The sequence below is a fragment of the Dryobates pubescens genome, chromosome 22, assembly GCF_014839835.1.
Source record: "Dryobates pubescens isolate bDryPub1 chromosome 22, bDryPub1.pri, whole genome shotgun sequence".
Lineage (NCBI taxonomy): Eukaryota > Metazoa > Chordata > Aves > Piciformes > Picidae > Dryobates > Dryobates pubescens.
The window spans coordinates 4,942,026-4,958,631 of record NC_071633.1 but is presented as its reverse complement, the minus strand read 5'-3'; the positions used below and the strand labels follow the sequence as shown (position 1 = coordinate 4,958,631).

At 43.8% G+C, this 16,606-nt stretch overlaps 1 protein-coding gene across 1 annotated transcript in view; it reads right to left on the bottom strand.

The window, feature by feature from the left end:
- Positions 1–7,110: 7,110 nt before the first annotated feature.
- The window catches only part of ANO5 (anoctamin 5), a 63,662-nt gene continuing 54,166 nt past the window's right edge, over positions 7,111–16,606 (bottom strand). The window contains exons 18-23 of the mRNA XM_054171878.1: positions 15,494–15,591; positions 14,500–14,630; positions 12,259–12,464; positions 10,406–10,587; positions 8,608–8,713; positions 7,111–7,342 (exon numbers count right to left, since the gene is read on the bottom strand). Coding sequence (XP_054027853.1) covers positions 7,121–7,342; positions 8,608–8,713; positions 10,406–10,587; positions 12,259–12,464; positions 14,500–14,630; positions 15,494–15,591 — 945 coding nt within the window. The 3' untranslated portion in view covers positions 7,111–7,120. The remainder of the gene's footprint in view (positions 7,343–8,607; positions 8,714–10,405; positions 10,588–12,258; positions 12,465–14,499; positions 14,631–15,493; positions 15,592–16,606) is intronic.

Sequence of the window (16,606 nt, the reverse complement as noted above, 5' to 3'; positions counted from 1 at the left end):
TTTCTCAGGTTTTCTCCTTCCAGTTACGAGCTGGGCTCTCAGCTTGCAGGAGCTGCCTGTAGGCACAGTTGTGCTGACCTCAGTGTACTTTCAGAGCCATGTTTAAGACATTATTTTCAGAAACACTTCTTTTAATTTTGAACATTTTGAAGAATGTTAGACAAGATCTTGTTACGGAGCCCACATGTCTGAAACAGACAAAACATGTGCAGACTTCAGCTGGTGGGATATTGTTTCTTCCACATCATGCTTTGCTTTTCCACTGATCTACCAGTGAGTGGGATACATATTTTTCTCCTTCTGTAAGATAATGTGTTTTACACCAGTCTGACTGAGGCACACATGTTCAAAGCATTTCTTCTGTCGCACTGCTCCCTACCATTCTCTGCAAAGAATAAACACAGACGTTTTAGAAACCAGAAGAGTTTCTAGAAGCTCTCGTGATGGTTTAACCCACCTACAGCAACAAAAGCTCAGCAGAATTCAGTCAGGGAAGCGAAATGGAAAGCTGTATTTTACAAGCAATAATGCAATGCAGTGAACATGTACAAAATATACAGTGCTTACATTATACAGGTATTTGCAGAGAGAAAACAGTACAGAAATCCTCCTTGGGCAGGAAGACAATGCCCCACTCCCCCCCCCCCCCCCCCCCCCCCCCAACCTATCCCCTCCCTTTTTCCTCCAAGCTCATTAGAAGAAAAGAGAAAAGGAGAGATGTTAGGGACATTTCAGTTCAAAAAGCATCGTTAAGAAGAAGTGATCTTATCTCAAGGTCGTTAGATGGTAAGAGGTCTCTCTGTCCAGGAACAGCCAGCATGCAAGCAGAAAGACAGAATGAGAGAAGAATGTGAGCTATTGCTCTGGTACGTCTCACATCTGGCCAATGAAATTCGTTTAGAGCAATCTTTGTTTTCCTTTTCACACCCAACTGTAGATTTGCTCAGAATTTTTTTAAAGGCACAGCCTAAACTGTCACAGCTCTTTAATCTGGGTTGATGAAGACATGGAGCAAAGAAGATGTCTTACCAAAATTTTGGTGCCCTTCTTCATTTATGGTGGGAGGATTAAACCTTCACATTACTGAACAAGATAAATGAGGGCATTAAGACTTTTGAAGGGTGGCTACCATTTCTGACCATGGGGCCAGCCAGGCATGGTCCAAGATTTGGGAATATCTCATGTTATCATGCTGCTCCTTCTAAAATGTAATTGGCTTTGGGTTAATTTGTATTCTTAATCAAACTACATTCCCTGTTCCTGACAGTCCTCAATGGAGGGAAAGTTTAACCTCTGGGAACGAAGCTGGGATGCACCTGAAAACTCTGAATGCTTTCCTAATGCATAAATATCCCTTATATTCTGCACAGCAACAGTGCCTTCATCCCTTCCCCGCTTCCTTTCTCACTTTCCTTTTGCTCCCATTTTATTCTCCATCTTTCTTAACACTTAATTTTTACCTTTGACACTTAATGAAGTAAGCTGTCCCACTTCAGTAAGCAGCACACTAGGAGAAGCAGAATACACAAGGACACCTTGCTTGTTTTGGTCTTTTACCTTTTCCCCCCCTTTTTCAGTACAGACAAGGTTCTTTCATTCAGCTCAGGTTTTTCTTTTATATGGTTACTGCTATTGCATCTCTTGTCATGCCAAAGCTACAAAGGAAATGACATTCCACATCTGCCAGGTGACCCCATTCCCAAAAGTTCTGGTACCTTGGTTTGTAGAAGAGGAGCAGTAACATGTGCTGATCCTGTCATAAACCTGAATCCAGATTTTCTGTGATTTTATCCAAAGGCCTACACTGATGCCAGGAGTGACTTTCAGGAAAGATTAAAATATGCAGAGGTATCTATGAACAGGAAGACTTTACCAGACCCTTGGAGGAGCTTTAGCTGTGCCATATTCCCCAGTATACGTGCTCAAAGCTATTTAAGTGCACATATGTGAAGCACTCACACCGTGTGTGAAAATTGCATGCGTGCCTGGCTGAGAACTTGAGAAGTCACCTCGGGTCCTGGCATCACAAAAATAAAATTGTATCCAGAGAAGGAAGGGAAAAGCAGGCTAGCTGAGAATGAATGTGTGTTAGCACTGCACCTAAGGGAAGATGAAAGTGCTCAGTCTTTCACTGAACTGTGCTCTTCTAATGTAAGGAATTTGCAAAGCTACATTCCCTCACAAGCCATCAGACTCATGCCACCTCAGTCCATGTGCATTGCAACATCATACACACAATTTAGTGCATGTTCTCCTTGGTAATTCACTTTTAAGAAATGCATGAAGACAGGGAAGACACTTACCCAGTGTGATGTGCAAGTGGAAGATGGCAGTCAGGTGGAGGTTCTTCAATAATCTGGGCGAGGAAGTTGTAAATTACAATGGCAGGACATCCATCCACAGCATCTAAATACCCTGCAATGAGCTGCAGAAATCTGTAGGAATTCAAGGAGTGTGGCCAACAGGTCAAGAGAAAGGATTCTGCCCCTTGACTTTGCTCTTGTGAGACTCCACCTTGAATACTGCTTCCAGTTCTAGTGTCTCCATCATATGAAAGACACAGAGTTGTTGGACTGAATCTGCATGAGGGCCACAAAGATGATCGAAGGGCTGGAGCATCTCTGCTATGAGGACAGGCTAAGGTAGCTGGGGTTGTTCAGCCTGCAGAAGAGAAGGCTCTGGGGGGACCTTAGAGCTGCCTTCCAATACCTGAAGGGATCCTACAGGAAGGCTTGAGAGGGATATCTCATAAGGGTGTCTAGGATTAGAACAGGAGGGAATGGATTCAAGATGAGTGAGAAAAGGTTTAGACTGATCTTGGGAAGAAGCTCTTCAGTACAAGGGTGGTGGGACTCTGGAATAGGCTGCCCAGGTAGGTTTGTGGATGCCTCCTCCCTAGGGGTGTTTGAGGCCAGGCTGGATGAGGCCTTGAGCAGCTAAGCCTAGCTGAGAGGTGTCCCTGCCCATGGGAGGGAGGTTAGAGTAGATGATCTCCAAGGTCCCTTCCAACCTGAGCCATTCTATCATTCTATGAATACTTTTCTCTGTGAGGCTCTTGGGTCACTGCTGGCTCATGTTCAGCCAGCTGTCAATCAGTATCCCCAGGTCCCTTTCTGCCTGGATGCTCTCCAACCACTCCGACCCCAGCCTGTAGTACTGCATGGGGTTGTTGTGACCAAAGTGCAGCACCTGGCACTTGGACTTGTTGAATGCCATCCTGTTGGACTGTGCCCATGTGTCCAGCCTGTCAAGGTCCCTCTGGAGAGCCCTGCTACACTCTAACTGATCAACACCTGCTCCCAACTTGGTGTCATCTCCAAATTTACTGATGATGGACTCAATCTCCTCATCCAGATCATCAATAAACACATTGAACAGGATGGGGCCCAGAACTGATGCCTGGGGGACACCACTAGTGTGCCCAGCTGCCAGCTCGATGTGGCACCATTCACCACCACTCTCTGGGCTCGGCCCTCCAGCCAGTTCCTAACCCAGCACAGAGTGCTGCTGTCCAAGCCACGGGATGACAACTTGGCCAGGGGTTTGCTATATTTCTAATACTTCAGCTTGTCACTGCATTATTGGGATTTCAAAACCAAGCTAACAGCACATGAAAAATAAACACTGCTTTATTTGCCAGATTCAGACCTTATTAGATGTACAGACATAAGTTAGCTGAACGCCAGGTTTAAAAAATTTATTCCAACATTAGTGTATCAGAGATCAGCAACACAGGTAGCAGACAAAAATGCCACTCAGATTACATGACAGGACACACAGAACAGGAAGAAAAGTCCATCTCTTTCGTGGTCTCAGCTAGTATTACATAAAAAAAGTAAAAGCAGAATAACAAAATCTTCTAGAAAAACCAGGTTAGTGTTTTCTGTAGCGCTCCTTAGTTTGCAGTCATTTGCTTAGAACATACCACACTAAACCTTCCCAAGGTAAAAAAACCCTCAATTGTCATTGAGACAAAAAAATAATCCCTGATTGTATTATCCTTGAAAGGCCAATTACTCTCTCTTTTTTTTTCCCTAACCAACTCTAATTGTAACTTACATTACAGTAGCTCCAACACAGAGCTGTTTCCATTTTGGTTAAAGGACACTTTTAGATAGCGGTATTAAACACATCAAAATTAAACATCCCAAGTGTAAGAATAAGACCAGCCCATTTGCCTTACTCTGTATGTATGTGAACCACTGTCATCCTAACCACAAGAAGAACAGGTTGTCAAAAATACTGCTTAATAACAAGGAAAAGGCAAACTATTATGCAAAGAGGTGCTTATTTTGTCAGGTGACATTAGCTCTCAAGAGGACAACACAATCTCTTTTCAACAGTTCCTATATACAGAGAAGTAATGCTATGAAGTGTAATGATAGATTTTAAAGTTGTCTCATTTTAAATAAGATAATCCCAGGTTTTCCCCCCCCACACTTGTATGATACAACATATGCAAAACACCTGCTTGCATAGCACTGAATAGGAAGCCATCTCAAAAATCAGCTTGAAAGAAGCAAGAAGTTGGGGTCAAAACATCAAGTCAGCTCCAGGGTTTGCATGCAGGGCTTCTGCCTCTCAATGCTGTATCTCAACCCACCTTGCTTTCCTCCCCCTTGCTTCCCAACAGCATTACTCATTCACAATACATCTGCTTTGCTGACATCTTTGCAAGTCTTGTATATTAGGACACTTTTTATTGCAGGACCTGAAGAAATTAGATGTTCCCTAAGCAGGAATAGTGCATTTAACGCTGAATTTTTCAAATCAGTTTTCAGCTTCAATCAGATTGTATATTTTGCATAGAAATAGCCTTCTGCATCTCCTCACCTTGCTGTTTGAAGCACCTGTTTGCATTGCCAGCAGTAACAAACCCATGGAATCTAAATTAAGCAGTTCAGTTAACAGGCTGTGTGCGAGAGGCAGCAAAGTGCTTGCGCTGTGTAAATTCTGGTGTCACACACACAATTACAGTGACTGATACTCCTCTTTGGCTTGTACATTAAGCAGCAGAGCTAATTTATTTATACATGCATTCCTCCAATAAATCCATTACTTCAAATATAGCTGAATATTCGAGAGCACGGTCAGTTCATCAGGAGCACGAATTGCCAACGTGCTCCATTTACCAAGCACGCTGACAGAACAAAGCTGAATAACTTACAGTAATGAGAAATGTACATCTGCTTCACCCCTGCCTGGCAGCCAGACCATGTGCTGCTGCTTCCTCGAGGTAGGCACTTCAATGTTACAACTTTTGCTAACACAGACATCGACTGAAAACTCTGTTACAATGCTACTACTACTCTGTTACAACGCTTTAAGATGTAGGCTATGCCTGCTGAAACAAAACATGGACATTTCAGCTTGTGGATCTAGTAAACAGTACATTGTCTGGCTGATATGCAATACAAATCTAAATGTTTTGGGTTTTTTTAATATATATATATATACTTGCAAGGAAGTATAACTTTCAAAGTGCAAATATAGTAAAATTTCTTCTCTCTCTAGCTAGTGTATTATACAACATGAGAGAACTCAACAGTCTGGTGCTGCTTTACCTAAGCAGGCCAGGTATGAACTGCTGCCTGGGAACAGTTCACCCAGCACTAGAAGAGAAGTGTGCCAAGGCAGGCATGGTTTGGCTAACACTGGACAGCTCTGTGTGCAGGTTCACAGTATCACGATGCCTGCAAGCACACCTGGGGACACACACCTTTCCCCACAGTCATCATGTTCACATCTTTTGCCAAATGCAAATAAACAAGGCACTAAGCATGGGAGTGTTGATATGTTTTAAACATACAGCAAAAATCATCATAAAAATGCCTAACTGCTCCAAATGATAAAAACCAGGGCACGCTCATAAACAGCTGCTAGCTACTTTGCACGAGGACTTACTATATATTTATAAACGTGGTAACTTTGTAGAAAAGCCCCATGACAAAAAAATTGAAAAGAAAATAATTCTGAAGATTAAAAAAACCCTAAAACAAAACCATCAACCCCCCCAAAATAACAAAAACAACAACAAAACCAACCCAACCCCACCTCCCCCCGCCCATCGGCTCCTATGTATAACCACAACAGCAATGTAAACAGATTATTTGGCACACTTAAACTCTTCTGCACACAAACCCCTCCAGAAACCACCCAGATAAATTCAGGAGCATGGCAGGCCAGCTCCCAGTCCACTGCACTGAACAGTCACACTCCGTGGCGAGCGTCAAGCACAGAGATAGCTTCAGCTCCTCCTTGGCATTCCCAGAGAATCCAAACAGAGGAGCAGCTTTGGCCAAAATGTGACCTTCCAACATCAGTTTTTGAGGCTGAGAGGTAACTCAGCTGTACTTCTCCAAATTGCCTGCATCTTTTCAAAACCCCACTGTAATTAGATGATTCCACCATATCTGGATTTAAAGAGCAAACTCTCTGGCAGGCGGTATCTTTAGGAAATAAAGTATGGACGTTTTTTTCCTTCCTTAGTATGGATTAACTGGATGCTGTGCCTATAAACAATTCCAAGTGGAATTAAGCCAATGTATCTTCAAAAATCAATTCCTTCTAAAAAGTATATAGAAGTTCAAAGTTGCAAACAAATGTTTCATAAGACATAGTGGATACAAAACCAGCCCCAAACTCTAACCCTTGTATCAGGAGTGTTCTCCTATTTAAATGACTGTGTCATGAAAATAAGAATTCTCAGCACTTTCCACAGCAGGAGACTTCTATGATATCCCTTTCATTCAGCTGAGATACAGCCTGGAACTTTGCAGTTAGCAACAGGAGAAGGGCATGTGGTAATAACCTTAAATATCCTTTGAGCCCTTGGAGGGTAACATTCCCTATACTGGGAATCCAAATTCTAGGAGATTACACTGATTATTGAAAGTGACAGGTAAATAGAAAACAGTACTGAAGTCAGACAGCTGAGTAGCTTTGCTGCACCTAGAATGCTCAGTAAGACTTTTCTTTCAAAGTCTAAACTCTTTGGACTGAAAGCAAACAGTTGAAGCTGTCCTATGGCTTTCAAGATGATGCATACTGAGCAAATCCACAGAACAAAAGGGGGGACAAAAAGCTAGAATGAACGAAATCCCAAGCAGCTGCTTTTCAGCTACATTGCCCTGGACAGCTCCATTCTCCCTTCTGTGGCAATGAACTCCTTTTCTGTGGCTCGTTTATCACCTTGACACAGTCTCTCCTTCAGCTTTTCAAGTTCATACTCATGGAGGATTTTCTGTGTTAGGTACTTTTCACGTTTGATTTTGGCTTTCACGTCTGCTGGGACGTCAGGAATCATCCATGCTACAAAGAATTTGACGATGAATACAACATGCTGAAAAGAGAAGGAGGAAGCCAGGGGAAATCTGATAAGTCATTGCCAAATCTAACAGCAAACAGATAATTTTTTTGTTCACAAACAGAACACAATTTCCTTCAGCTGTCTTGGAACGACACAGCAACGAGGCTGGTGAGAGGTCTCGAGCACAATCCCTGTGAGGAGCAGCTGAGGGAACTGGGGTAGTTTAGTCTGGAGAAGAAGAGGCTGAGGGGAGACCTCATCGCTCTCTGCAACTTCCTGGAAGGAGGTTGTAGTAAGAGGGTGTTGGTAATTTCTCTCTAGTATTAGGGGATAGAATGAGAGGAAATGGCCTGAAATTGTGCCAGGGGAGGTTTAGGTTGCATAGTAGGAAAAATTTCTTAGCTGCAAGAGTGGTGAGGCATTGGAACAGGCTGCCCAGGGAGGCGGTGGAGTCACCATCCCCAGAGGTATTCCAGAGATGTGTGGCCATGGCACTTTGGGATATGGTCCAATGGCCATGGTGGTGCTAGGTCACTGGCTGGACTCAGTGATCTTGGAGGGCTTTTCCAACCCAAACAGTTCTATGATTCTGTAGCAAATTAATATCCACCTGAGATGGGCACAAAGTCTCAAACACTTCCTTTTAAGCAGAAACTTGAATTCCAAACCATTTCTGAATTAGCAAACCCAAGAGAAAGGTGTCTGGTTCTGAACTTCCAGCATCCATTTCTAATACCTCTGTGAGGTTTCTTAGAAACTTCACACAGCTGTGCTGCTAACACTCAGCTATTGAGAACTGATAAGATACAGCAGGCAAAGTGATAAGAGCACTTTAACAATTCTTTTTTTCCTTTCAGAACTTGGAAGGCAGTGGTTTAATACTGAAGTGTCAGTGATCCAAACTACTGATTTTGCTATTTTTAGCCAATATATATCACTGAAAATTGTCCTCTGGATTTTGAGTACAGTCACCTCACACACAGCTCTTTAATAAAACCAGCAGGACTGCAAGTGCTAATCCTTGTGGTTCACGTCTCCCTCATCTGCATAAGAACAGTTTTGTTCTGCTGGCTTATTTGTATCAACTCTAGAAGTCTCCTCAGCTGTTTTTCCCTGCTCTTGCTCTGAGGTTAAGTCCCTGATATTGGAAGACCTAGTTATAGTCATCATTTAGGACAGGAATCCTTAGGGAAGGAACTATTTGATACTCTGAGCAATTCTATTTTTTGTAACATTAGTAACTACTCAGAGAATCTATAGGGTACCAGTTTGGGAAGGAAATTTTGCAGGGAACATACCTCCATAATAATTATAAAGGCCAGCTTTGCAGCAAGAATGTGCCAGAACTGCATGGTGTGTAAATATCTCTTCTCATGATCTGGAGGGTATCGATAGTCTCTGTACCTGTTGGATAGAAAGACAGGCAGAGGTGAAATGTCACTTCCAGCCTGAGACAGCCTACAAGCTAAGTGTCACTTACAGACAAATACAGCTGTCACTTAAGGAACCTTTTCACCTTGTTTTAAATGGTCTGTTTCCTTTTGCAGAAAAGGGTTGCCTCTCAATTTGTTTCTATCTGATGTTTACTCACAGTCACAGCAGTGGAGCAGAGATGAGGAGGCCTGAGCAGTGAAATTCTGCACACAGGTTACCCTTTTTTCAGGCAAATCACACAGGGCAGAGTGATAGAATGTATCACAGTCATGGAGAGGTATCGAATAAATGTGAGAGATGTTGACAGATTATGGACTGGACAGATAACAGAGCTCAATCAAAGGACCTGAGTGTGTGTTCTACACTCTCAGGTGTAAGTAGGACAGAGACTCCTGGGGCTTTAAAGCTAAAACATGAGCCAGCAGTGTGCCCAGGTGGCCAAGAAGGCCAATGGCATACTGGTCTATATCAGGAAGAGTGTGGCCAGCAGAAGCAAGGAAGTCATTCTGCCCTATACTCAGCACTGGTTAGGCCACACCTTGAGTCCTGTGTCCAGTTCTGGGCCCCTCAGTTTAAGAAAAACATTGAGACTCTTGAATGTGTTCAGAGAAGGGCAACAAAGCTGGGGAGAGGCCTTGAGCACAGCCCTATGAGGAGAGGCTGAGGGAGCTGGGGTTGCTTAGCCTGGAGAAGAGGAGGCTCAGGGGAGACCTTATTGCTGTCTACAACTACTTGCAGGGAGGTTGTAGCCAGGCAGGGGTTGGTCTCTTCTCCCAGGCAACCAGCAATAGAACAAGAGGACGCAGTCTCAACCTGTGCCAGGGGAAGTTTAGGCTGGATGTTAGGAAGAAGCTCTTCAGAGATTGGCCATTGGAATGTGCTGCCCAGGGAGGTGGTGGAGTCACCATCACTGGAGGTGTTCGAAAAGGGATTTGGATGTGGCACTGGAAGCCATGGTTTAGTAGTCATGAGGTGCTGGGTGATAGGTTGGCCTTGATGATCTCGAAGGTCTTTTCCAACCTGGTTAATTCTATTCTGTTCTATTCTAAAACATCATGAAAACATGGTGTCTTCTTAAAGTGGTGGTGGGGGGATTGTTTGATTCACTTATTTTGGGAAACTATTTTTCCCCCCATCAAATCAATACTCTTCTTTTACTGTGGACTTCTCCAAAGCTCTTTCTCAAATCTTCTAGAACCTCCAGCAACAAAGAACTACTTTTTTGTTTTGAATGAAAGCAGGATGACCTTGGTGGCATCTAGCATGGCAAAGATTGACTTCAAACACCTTAGCTAATTTTCAGCTTTGCAACCTAAACATTCTTGAGGATACTTCCTTATCCCCTTAGACCTTGAAGCCTAAAAATCTTTGAAAACAGGCTGAATTTTCAGCCTTAGGGACATAAATCTCCTCCATCACTCTGAGTTAAAAATCAGAGCCAATCAAGCAAGCAGTAGCAATGAGATTCTCTTAAACAACCAAAAGCTGATTTTTTGTGTGTCCCTTGCATGATCTCTTACCATCCCAAGCACTGCCTTAGCAGTAGCTTAAATATTACCTCTCATCATTTAAAATCTAGTGGACCACTTAGAACAGCACTGACTTCTTATGCTGTTTTCTAAACAAAATGCTAAAATTATTTATTGTTACACCAACACCAACCTGCATATGACCAAGCCTTCTGGATTCTGTTTAGGCTTGTTTCTGTCAGGAAAATCTGAGATCAGAAACACTGACAAACTGTTGTTTATGTATCCAGACATAGGTGAGTCTTCGCTTTCAGAATAAGCATAGTAGTAAACTAAGCGAGGAATCATATCTGATGTGAATGCCACAATAAAAGCCTGAAAGAGAAATTGGAAGAAAGGAAATGAAGGAATTGGCACAGAAAACTGGTGAGCAGATTCATAAAGGGGTTTTGGTGCTCTTGATTCTTGTGGCATAACCCAGCATGTTTTAAGCATATTGGCTACAACAGCCCCATGCAGTGCTACAGGCTGGGGTCAGAGCGGCTGGAGAGCAGCCAGGCAGAAAGGGACCTGGGGGTATTGGTTGGCAGCAGTTGAACATGAGCCAGCAGTGTGCCCAGGTGGCCAAGGCCAATGGCATCCTGGCCTGCATCAGAAATAGTGTGTAGCCAGCAGGAGCAGGGAGGTCATTGTGCCCTGTACTCAGCACTGGTTAGGCCACACCTTGAGTCCTGTGTCCAGTTCTGGGCCCCTCAATTTAGGAAAGATGTTGAGTTGCTGGAACGTGTCCAGAGAAAGGCAACAAAGCTGGGGAGGGGTTTGGAGCACAGCCCTGTGAGGAGAGGCTCAGGGAGCTGGGGTTGCTTAGCCTGGAGAAGAGGAGGCTCAGGGGAGACCTTAAGGCTCTCTACAACTACCTGAAAGGAGATTGTAAACAGGTGGGGGTTGGTCTCTTCTCCCAGACAACCAGCACCAGAACAAGAGGACACAGTCTCAAGCTGTGACAGGGGAAGTTTAGGCTCGAGGTGAGGAGAAAGGTCTTCACAGAAAGAGTTCTTGGCCATTGGAATGTGCTGCTCAGGGAGGTGGTGGAGTCCCCATGCTTGGAGGTGTTCAAAAAGGGATCAGATGTGGCACTTGAAGCCATCGTTTAGTTGTCAGGAGGTCTTAGGTATTAGGTAATAGAACTTGATAATCTCTGAGGTCTTTTCCAACCTTATTGATTCTATGAGTCTATGATAAGCAGCATAGTTTGGGTGCTTTACCTTGGTAAAGATGCTGACTGCAGCCTTTGCTGCGAGGACCAGCAATCAGTGAACAAAGAATGTGAACAGTTCTCACAGGGCAACTGTTTTCTCCAGCTAATATTTAAAGAGGAAACTGGCTCCCAGCACATTTTGCCTGGTAACTTGAGACACTTGAGGTGCTCAAGTATGCCACTAACTAGGCAATATCTGCAACTGGGTTTGTTGCCTCAGACAGTTGCAGATTTGACGCTGTTCAATACTGTATGCTAAAAAGAAACAACTGATTTGCTCAGCACTCTGCTTTACAGGATTAAGATGAAATGCTGGCATAACATTTAGTTCCCAGTTTATAAAGAGTCTCTCTGAGCTACTGACCCCATAGGGGCATCCAGAGGCAGGTAATGAGCAGAATTCCCACAGAACAGGCCTCATAGTGATGAGACAGAAGTGTCATCTGGCTGACAGAATTCATCCACATCTCCTGTCCTCTGTGGTCCCTTCTGGGCAATCAGTGTGCTTCATCAGACTAAGCTTCAGACTGGCTTATGCCATTCCAGATCTGGAGAACACAGACAAGTGACTAAGAAGCCACGGTGCAATGAAATGTGGATTTGGAGCTGCATGTTGCCAACATACAGAAAAGCTGAACCACCCCAATGATTTTACCACATCACTGTAGGGTGATGTGATACCTTGAATAATGTTGATGAAGGAGAAGAAGCATCAGCTGATTTTTAAAGGTGCAAACTGCAAACACATGGAAGAATCAAAGCTGATGTAGCAGAGTTAACATACTTACATTGGTTACAACAGAGAGGATGGCCATTCCGTTCAGGATTTCTTGCCACACTCCTATGCTATGTGCTTTTGCAGCCACAGGCCTCCTGTACTGAGTGGTTAGTTTCCAGGAGTCTACTCGAATCTCCAGGATGTTATTCATCAGAGCAAGGAGGGGAGCCAGGGGAAAGGATGCCACGAAGAGAGTAATGAATCCAAACTGAATGACTGCAAGGGAGAAAAGAAAGTGCCAAAATCTGCCCCTATGCAAGTACCCTCAGGGTGATAGTGAAACATACAATTCTGCCAGGCACAACAACAAACCACCTCCAGCCCTGGTAGGAGCTGAGTGACAACCTGCCCCAGCCCTGAGACTTCTCTAGTCTCTCAGGGCTGCCATTCAGCAGCACCCAAGGGAACAGGGCATTCAGGTCCTGTCAAGTGATGCTGCCAGCAGTGCTGGATACAGAGTCTTTCATGGTACTGCAGCTCCCTTATGAGGAAAACCTAATTATAGGGTAATGGAATCTACTCATACACCCACTTTCTGAATTACAAGAGAGGTACAAAACCAGACCAGTGTTCCTCTCTTGGAGTTTGCACAGAGCAAGCCCATTCTCCTTTTACTTATCAAAAAAAAAAGGAGGAAATATTTGTATTACAACCTTACCTCCACCTACTGTTACTGGTTTAGTCAAAATATTAATACCAGTTCTGCATGCAATAGTTCCACTGGGAAGGCTTAACATTGAGTTTAAGAATTGCAGATAGAATACAAAAATGCCCCTTTTAGTCATTACCAAAATGAAATGTCTCTTGAAATGAAATGTGACAGCCCTCAGTGCAGAGCCAACACTGCCATGGTATTTCAAAGACAGGAAACAGATCATCTTGTCTGGTTTAGGCAGTGGATAAACATAAATTCCCATACCACAGTCATCAGCTCTTCCATGATTTCAGTGATCAATTCTTCAACTTAGAAAAGCAACAAAATTCCTGCTAGCTAAGCAGGAATGCTGGAGCATATTGGTATCAGCTCTGACTGAGGAAAAGCAAGGACATCTATTGACAGGCATGGCTGACAACACTGATGGCTCTTAGCATAATGAATTTCACAGGATCACAGCCTTTTATGAAATGCCATGAAGTGACAATAATACAGCTGCAACGCTCTAGGCAGTAATTACTCCTGTGCAGAAACATAAGGAACCACTTCTCACAGAATCACAGCATCACCAAGGTTGGAAGAGACCCAACAAACTCTGTCCTTCTAATAGATAAATACCAATATCTGGGGTTTTGTGTCTCTTAGATTTAGTTTGGCTTCAGTTTCTAGCTTCAGTTCTCAGGTTTTGTAAGCTAATTTGATAGGCCGACCTGGTCACCTCAGCTTTGAAAAACCTTCCTCTGTTACCCATGCTCCCTCTGCTGGACTGTAGGCAAGGCACCAACCAGTGCAAACCTAAAGCCTAAATGGCTTCTCCCTGAAGCAGCTCATAGATCTTGTATCTGCAGTAGCCATCCTTGCAGGAGACTTGGCACTCAGCCTATACTTCCAGTTTCCACTGACATGAGCTGCGAACACGCTTGGGAACGAGAACAGAACAGACACCAAGACAGCTGGTTGCACTGAGAATAATGTTCCCCATTCACATGAAGGAAACAAACAGTCTGCAGTGTTTCTATGAATTTCCCTGCAGTCCTGAATGCAAAGGCAGCTCTTCTGGGGTGTGGTTTTGGGTTTTGTTTTTAAATCCGGCCGACCTATTGAATGCTTTCCAGCGGTTAATCATCTCCTGTTTACCAGATGAAACCCACCAACCCCAGGGAGGTGGCGGAGTCACATGGGGTGCTTGGTGCCATGGGTTAGTTGATTAGATGGTGTTGGATGATAGGTTGGATTCGATGATCTCAAAGGTCTTTTCCAACCTGGTTAATTCTATTCTATTCTATTCTAGTCTAATTCTACTGTATTCCTATTCTATTCCTATTCTATTCTATTCCTATTCTATTCTATTCTTCTATTCTATTCTACTCTACTCTATTCTAATTCTACTGTATTCCTATTCAATTCTCTTCTACTGTAATTCTCTTCTCTTCTCTTCTCTTCTCTTCTCTTCTCTTCTCTTCTCTTCTCTTCTCTTCTCTTCTCTTCTCTTCTCTTCTCTTCTCACCCATAACAATTAACTGAGAGGCTATTTTCTTGGAAGTGCCAGTAGAAAGTGTCTTGTCCTCAATTCCAAAGGTATATTTTTAAACTTACCCATTTCTAGATATTCATAGAACAGGCCTAAGGCTCCAAATATCTGCAGATCATGGTCTTGCTCCCAGCGACTGTATAAATTCTCTGGATTACTTCGGGCCTTCCGGCGTCCCCACCAGTTACAGATCCAGCTGCATGTGCAGAAAAAAAGTTACTGTGGCAGTTTCAGGCCATGCCTTTAAAAGTTAGCTGCAGAGTTCGAGCAGAAGAGTGGAGAAGCATAAACAATTCACAGTTGGGTGTTAAAAGGAAAACAAAGGATTATTCTAAACGAATTTAATTGAATCACAGAACATTAGGGGTTAGAAGGGACCTTGAAACATCATCCAGTCCAACCCCGCCTGCCAGCGTACAATCACTTAGGGTAGGTCACGCAGGAATGCATCCAGAGGGTTTTGAATGTCTCCAGAGGAGACTCCACAGCCTCTCTGGGCAGCCTGTTCCAGGGTTCTGTCATCCTCACAGTGAGAAAGTTTTCACTTATGTTTCCATGGAACCTTCTCCGCTCCAGCCTGCACCCACTGCCCCTTGTCCTATTATTGGGCATCTGAGCAGAGCCTGGCTCCATCCTCCTGACACTGCCCTTCACATCTTTATACATATGACTGAGGTCACCCCTCAGTCTCCTCTTCTCCAAGCTAAAGAGCCCCAGCTCTCTCAGCCTTTCCTTACAAGGGAGATGCTCCACTGCTTCATCGTATTTGTGGCTCTGCACTAGACTCTTTTAAGCAGTTCCCTGAGGTCCTTCTTGAACAATGAGAGGGGCAGAAGAAGCATCCCTTTCGCTAAGCAAGCTCCTTGTTGCAATATGCTTTTACAAGCATGGCTTTCACAAACAGAGGCCAAAGACCTCCATAAAATGAGTCTACTTGTCAGAATTTGTGCTTCATTTACAGATTTTTTTTTCTTGGCTTCATATATCAATACCCAATATGACTCCTTCAAAGAATTTCCTGGCTGCAACATGAGCATCTCAGTGCAGGAGATAACTTACGGGACGATGGCCTCTTGGATGTTCCCCCAGATCTGTTTGCCAGCCATGACGATGGTGAGCTGGGTCGTCAGCTCTATCAAACAGCCTGCAGGATCACACTGGCAGAGACAAACTGGGGGTTAATGGACATGCAAAATGGACATTCCCTAGATAAACTGTGTTCTGCCACTGGATAAACGAAAGCAAAGAGTTCTTATAACTTTGTAGGGCAATAATTTTCACCTGGGCTGTCAGCCAAGCTACTTTCTCAGAAGGGCCTTCAATGCTCAATGTGCTTGATAAAACACACCCCAAAATCTAATGACCCTTTGCAGACAGAGTAATTCAGAGATGCTGACCACTGTGCAGACACACAAAGATAAAGCAGTGGGATCCACGTGAAGCAGCCACTCCACAGCCCTGCAAGGTGAATCTACAGTGCTTGGTTAGCTCTTAACACCAGACAAGCCCTGATCTGGCAAGCACCCAGGTTTTCTATTCATATTCCTACACCAGAGGTATTTAAATACCTGCCAGAATCTGCTCTCTCGTTGAGGACAACTCTTCTTTAAGTATATATGAACTTAGCAGCCAGAGTGCTATTAGGAGATATTCCATCAGCAACTGCACTGCATTACTTCATTGTGCTTTGCATGAAGTTTCTCCTCCACTGTTGACTCCCAGGCAATGTTTCACATTAAATATTGCATTTCATCTCTGTACAAACAGGATTATTAACAATGCCACGAGGGGGAAAAAGCAAAACCTTACAGTGGTGCCTTTTACCAAACTGTTTCTCTGAAAGTGTAGTGCCTCAAAAAACTAATGAAGACACCAGAGACCATTTCCATTTACACTAGCTTTCTTCAACCATTTCTTTCAAGCCATTTTAAGGACTGATGGTGATATCCACTGGTATCTCAGGAGAGCTGGGGCCAAGAAAAGCTTTTTAGACTTTTCACCCTTGTAACTGAGAACCACAGGTTTTCACTGCCAGTGGTTCCCTCACAAGCAACAGTAGGAAGAGCCTTTGGAAGCCCCATCAGACTCAGGGTGGCCAGCTGAAGCCTAGCTCCCACTAAAACAAAAATGCAGCTCAAAATTGATGACTGCACAGGTTGGAGTGGGGAAAGA